Source organism: Acanthisitta chloris, unplaced genomic scaffold (genome assembly GCF_000695815.1).
Source record: "Acanthisitta chloris isolate BGI_N310 unplaced genomic scaffold, ASM69581v1 scaffold1735, whole genome shotgun sequence".
Taxonomy (NCBI): domain Eukaryota; kingdom Metazoa; phylum Chordata; class Aves; order Passeriformes; family Acanthisittidae; genus Acanthisitta; species Acanthisitta chloris.
In genome coordinates this window covers 215,537-222,030 of record NW_008672964.1, presented here as the reverse complement: position 1 = coordinate 222,030, position 6,494 = coordinate 215,537, and the positions used below count along the sequence as shown (strand labels likewise).

The 6,494-nt window shown below is 40.0% G+C and overlaps 1 protein-coding gene across 1 annotated transcript in view; it reads left to right on the top strand.

Moving 5' to 3' along the window:
- Positions 1-3,295: 3,295 nt before the first annotated feature.
- LOC103802253 (contactin-associated protein-like 5) overlaps positions 3,296-6,494 on the top strand; it is a gene marked incomplete at its 5' end in the record, with an annotated part of 207,327 nt that continues 204,128 nt past the window's right edge. The window contains one exon of the mRNA XM_009074706.1: positions 3,296-3,406. Coding sequence (XP_009072954.1) covers positions 3,296-3,406 — 111 coding nt within the window. The remainder of the gene's footprint in view (positions 3,407-6,494) is intronic.

Genomic DNA, 6,494 nt, shown 5'->3' with positions numbered 1-6,494 from the left:
AAAGAGGGAAAAATTATTTCCTTGGTTTTATTTGGTGGACAATTAAAGCTAGAAAAGAATCAAAGCCAATGAATAAAACAGCTGCGTAATAGGTTGATGAATTTCTCCTTTGTTTTTTGTTAATTTTATCATTCTTTTCTAAAAGTCATCAGTGAAAAAAATCAGAAAAATCAAGTTGATACAGCTAAATATTTTCCTTCATTTCAGAAGCAAGATTGCATATGCAAGTTCTAGTAATACACATGACACTGTAAATGCTGTCCATAATTGTCTCTTTCTCAGAAGTCAGCATATTCAAGGTCAGCACCCTTTTCTTGAATGCAAGCCAACATCTGCATTGTGTGATTCACATGAAGATGGCTTATAGGTACAATTAGACCTTCTTCTTCATTATTTCTTTGCTCATTATCTTGCCAGCAAGGAAAGATAGGAGAAAACAACTGGCTATTAAATGCTCTTTGTGAGTGTCCAGATGGTTTAAATGGTTCTGTAGTGTAGAATTTTTCATTGTTAAGCCCAGTGTATTTAATAGACATGTAATGCAGTTGACTCAAAGAAGCAAAGTTCTTGTTCTGACAGGCAGACTTCCAAAGCAAAAGGAGTAGGGCCCCGAGTACTTTACTTTACTGTACTTTGAAATTCTTTGACATGTAAAAACTCTGTCATGTCCTGCATTGTAGGTCTGAGCATGTAGAGGTGTCTGTCACTGCAACCTCTGGTGTTACAAGATTAGTTTTGACTGAGGGAAAGGCAGAAGAGTGACCTTGAACTTGTCAGAGTATCCCTTCAAAAAAAAACTTGGAGGAAATCGCCGTATGTTCTCTGAATTGAATCAATTTTTACTCTCTTACCTGTTAAAAGTTGGACTGTATTAGTTCGACTATCACCAAATTATTAATGCTGTGCTAAATTGTGATGCCTTAAACTTACATGTTTTTGTAGTTAGATATTAAATCAGGGAAGGATTCCTAGCTGTAATGGGACTTTTCTTCCCTTGTTTCTCCCCACCTTCTTTTTTTGGTGGTGCGGGTTTTTTTGTTGTTTGTTTGGTTGGTTTTGTTTGGATTTTTGTTTGTTTGTTTGGGTTTTTTTTTTCTTTTCTAGAAGAAAACAAAGTAAGGATCTCACAATTTGGTGTGAAAGTGATGTTGTAGAGCTGTAGCACCAGAGATCCAAGTGAGTGTGCCTGGAGATAGAAACAATGTGGAAATGTAGACAAAGCATCTGGTAGCTAGAAGAGCTAATTGTCACTTCTCAGGCTGGAGCCTCCAGAGATGCTAGGGAAAACCTTAAATGTGTTGCTCTGAAATGGTTTACTCTTGCTGCAGTGCTGAGACACTTGGTATCCCTTAGGTATCCAGTGCTACCCTTGGGAAACAATGAAAACCCAGAGACTGTCACTAGGGCTCTTGTCCTGGACAGCTGTGGATCACAGGTTGATGGGCTGAGCTCTCTCGTGGTCCAGGAGCAACCACAGGGAACTGAAGAGTGGCAGCAGTCTAGACACTGTTTAAATTGAAATCTCTGCTCTCGGTAATTTCTAACTTCACATTTCAAATGTTGCTGAATAGTCATGTAAATCTGTCTCTAAGACCTTGAAACCTCCCTTTGAGATGTACCCAACCCCCTGCTGTTTTTTATAGAATGCAGAACTTCGTCTGAATTTAATGCCCTGATGTACTCACCATTTGAGATATTTGTTTAAATCTTTGTTCAGGTCACATGTGACAATGAATTTAAGACCCTAATTTTAATTTACAGTTTGGGCTTTTTTAAAGTCCAAATAGAAGAGTTGTGGCCTGAGCTCATGGTGTACCAGGAGACACGGGACTCCACAGTCCTTTCTGCATTGCAATCAGAAGTTCTCTTTGAGATTCAAAGGGTGTAAGTGGTAGAGAATCTGCTCAGGACCTTGGTAACTTGTTTTGTTGGCTAATTATCCACACGGTCACAACATCAGTGACACTTGACCCTAATTTGTCTAACTTGCAGATCTCGTTAGGCCTTTTTGCTGATGGGAATCAGAGAGATGGAAAGGGTTCTGTGCAGAAGTTTGCTTTCTGAGATCCATCATTCAATGTGCTGATACAAATTATATTGATTACACTGATTTTATTTCATATAGACCTGGATTACAAAAGTATCTGGGCTGTTTTAGAGAGTCACTGTAGAAAGAGATGAGAAGTATTTTAATGTAATCTTATTATGGAAAAGGTATCAATCAGGTTTGGGATAATATAAATTTGTTGTCATAATTATAAAGCAAGTTTTTCTTTCATTCCTTGTCTTTTGTAGCCCTGAAATATCATTAGTGGGTTGTTTCTCCCCTTTTCTCTTCACCCCCCCCAATCCTAGCACATTTCATATTTACTCTCTGAGTACAAGAACACTGTGGCTGCCTGAGATCCTTCTGACCTGTAGGACTTTTCCAGTAACTAGATCTGTGTTTGCTCCATGGGAGATTCAATTAAAAATGAGAGGGGCTTATTATTATTATTATTATTATTATTCCCTACTGAAACGCTGCATTATGTTCTTGAGTATGTATGTGACAGCATTGTAATGAGCAAACTTACTATTCTTAATTCCATCCTTATTCAAACATTATGGGCTGAAAAATTCAACTTGAGTGTTAGCCTAGCCCATCTCTTCTCAGGTACAAATGTGAAAGAAAGAGAGGAGAGACAGAGAGGCTGCTCATGTGAGTGAATAAAACTAATTTGGCCATGCATGAGTGTGTGATCTTGGTGAAGAAATGAAGGAAATGCCCAGGTTTTGTGATCATAGTGCAGCATGTGACTCTTGGGAAGCACAGAATATACTTTTGCATGTTGCAAAAGGCCAGATGACATATCCCTGTGTGTCACTTCAATACAGAAATATGAAGTTGTAGCTCCTATATTGCATACCTTGTCAGGGGAAAAACTTTACTGAACACACCTGGGGTGTTCTCTCAAGTCTGCCGAGGCATTACTACACCCTTCCAGTGGCTTTTGCAACAAGAGTCATTACCTTCTTTAACTGCAGGGAGGTCATCAAATTTCATTCACTGAAAGTAAAACATTTTCCAGCTTTTCAAGTATTCAGTGTCTTAACAACAGCTTCCATCTGATTGCCATTCCACCAGACTGTCCTGGAGGGTAAATTTCAGTCTCACATGTGAGTTCAAGCACAAGTGTGCTCTGTCTCCAGTCTCTGTCTACTAAGTTGAAAGATACACCACCTGGAGGTAGCACAAGTTGGCATATGTGTTGCTCATATGATGACCTCTGTATGTTTTCTGCTTTTTTTTTAGATAATTGTGATGATGCATTGGTATCTCCCTTACCTTCAACAGCCCTTACCAGTTCTTCGGAGCTCTTCAGTACTCACAGTCCCAGCTATGCAAAGCTCAACAGGCGAGATGGTAAGATTGCAGCATGAAATGCCTAAACTATTCTTGTTAATCACATTTACAAAGAATAACTTTTTATGCTGTTTGTATGCAGTGCATTCAGAGCTGAATTGAATACAGCCATTAATATATGCTTCTGAGAGTGCTCCACATAGGAGCAATTTCTTCCTTTACTGTAGAAAGCTTCTATTAAATTTGAAGATCTCCACTTCTCTTGTAGAGTCATCCTTAAGGAAGTTCAGATAGTCTTTTTGCTTTTGATGAGTTCTCATAATTTTAAGAGCTTGAAGGTCATTAGGCTTGGGGACCTGTTCTGAAATGCAGGTGTTAAAGATAGTAGCAACTAAATATAAAGTTCAGCGGAATTCAATGATTACACAAATCTGCAGAAATAGTGAACATGAAAAAAACACTTTGCAGACATTTGCAATGAAGAATGTTTGAGGCCCACATAATGAGTTCACAAACAAGATGGAACTATTAGGATGAAACTTGGTACCAGAAAAGAGAAGTTAGCAGTATCTAGAGCATCATTTGATGTCCCATTGCAAATTTGGGTTGTTGACTCCCACCTCATTCCCAAGGTAGAGCCTCAAAAAGTGGAAAGCCCTGTATTATCATATTACATATGATTTTCATTTTAAGTAACACTGGAAAACATGATACTATAAGAAAGGTTTTAATTGAAAATAAATGAGAATTTTCTTCCTTAAACATCTCTGAAGTGCTTGTTTTAATCAAACACCATTTAATAAATCTATTGACTGGGACTCTCTCATATTGCTTGGCACTAATGATAAGGAGTTGATAGGTCATTAGAGAAGTGTTTGATGGGTGTTACTATATCATATTGGAACTCTTCAACCAGAGTTCCTCAGCAAGAAAAGATCCACATGGCAGTTACTCAACAAAATAAAGTTGTAAACATTGAGCATGATAACTTGAGTTTGCACTGCCTTTGTCTCCAACTGCTGGCTGGGATGGTGAATAGATAGGTGTATGTGATTGTGCAAATGACCCTAATAACTAATTTTATCTGCAGAAAAGAGGAAGAGATTAAAAGTCAATCTTACTGCAATTCAAGGTCTGGTTCTGCTGTATTTTAAAATGATATTAAAATATCTACAAGTGTGACAATAATTTCTTTAAGGTCAGAAGTTGAAATAGATTTTATTTAACTGTGCTACAGTAGTTTTATCATGTAGTGAGGGGTAAGATATTCTATTTTTTTGGGCATTCAGTATTGTATCAGTGAGGTCTATGCTGTCTTTTAACACTAATCGTAGGAACAGGAAGACAGAGTATTGAAACTGAGCCCTAAGTAAGGGAGTTAGTTCCTGCAACTATTTCATGTTTTGAAGGCTTTGATGAGCTGAGGCTAATGCAGAGATGTAGAAGCTAAATTCTACCTTGCTTAAGCTTTTTGTTGCACAGACTTTTGTGGGAATTTGCAGATGTAGTGCCAACAGAGTTCATATGGGTACCTGTTGTGGTTTAACCCCCAAGAACAAAGCCCCACACAGCCACACTCCTTTCAGAAGTAAACCTGTTCCTGCTTTACCCATGGCTGCAGTCCCTGCAGGGTGGACCTGCTCTGTCATGGGCTTGTCCATGGCCACATGCTTTGACACGCTCCAGCATGACTTCATGCACAGCCACAGCTGCTTCAAGATGTACCTTCTCCAGAGTGGACTTGCCCTTGGCCACAATCCCTTCAGAAGTATACCAGCTGCAGTACAGATGTAACCATAGCCACAGGCCCTTCAAGATGTACCTGCTCTTATTCACAGCCACAAGCACATCAGAATGTCCTTTTGCCACATGGGCTCATCCACAGGTCACAGTCCCTTTGACTCGAGTTCATACTGGAGTTCCATCCTGTCCAGTACTGTGGCACAGGAGCCACAGCAATGCCCTGGCCATTTGCCAGCCCAGACTCATGGCCACTGCTGTTAGCAAAATATTCCCAGGCACAGCAGTCAGATGACAAGCAATGCAGCAAGCAGAGAAAGCAAAAGTAGCTACTAATGAGCACTAGGCTCTAATAAACAGTAAGGGAAGCAAGCCCCATGGCAAGCACAGAAGCCTGCTGATTAATAGCTAAACAGCAGTAACAGCTATAAAATCGACCTAGCACATTACATTCAAATCTGTAATTATCTCGAACCCTTCGAGACCCACATTGAGCACATGTCATGGCTTAACCCCAGCAATTCCACCCCACACAGCCACTCACTCACTCCCTGCCCTGTGGTATGGCGAAGAGAATCAGAAAAATAAAAGTGAGAAAACTCCTGGGTTGAGATAAAGGCATTTTAATAAGTAAAACAAAAGCTGTGTGTGCAAACAAAGCAAAAGAGGAATTAATTCACCACTTCCCATGGGCAAGCAGGTGTTCAGCCATCCCCAGGAAGGCTGAGCTCCATCACGTGTAATGGTGACTTGGGAAGACAAATGCCATCACTCTGCACATCCCCCCTTCCCTCTTCCTTCGCCAGCTTTATATGCTGAGCATGATGTCTTATGGTATGGAATATCCATATGATCAGTTGTGGTCAGCTGTCCTGGCTGTGTCCCCTCCCAACTTCTGCCCCCCCTCCCCCAGCTTGTTCACTGGGGGGGTGGGGTGAGGAGCAGAAAAGGCCTTGACCTGTGTGTAAGCACTTCTTAGCAATAACAAGAAATATCTCTGTAATATCAACACTGTTTCCAATGCAATTCCAAAATGTAGCCCCATACCAGAACCAGCACAGTACTTCATCTTGGGTTGGAGGAGCAAGCAGTGGTAGGTGGTGGCTGAAGAAATTTTCTTTGGCTGTCACTTGAGTGCAAACAGGAGATATCTTTACAAGAAATAATATTCTCTAACAAGGACTGGGCTATGGCTTTCTAATAATGTTGGAGTATTTTGATCAGTTGGCTTAGCTTTGCTTGTAATTCATAAGGCAGTGCTAGAAATAGCAGTGCCTCCAGGTAGAAAGCCAGATCAATATATTTGTTAATGTAAGTACAAATGCAACAGGTGAAGATGAATTTATAGAACACAACACAGACCTTCATCAATAGAAAGTTCCAATTCATAAAGTTGGTTCAGTAATAG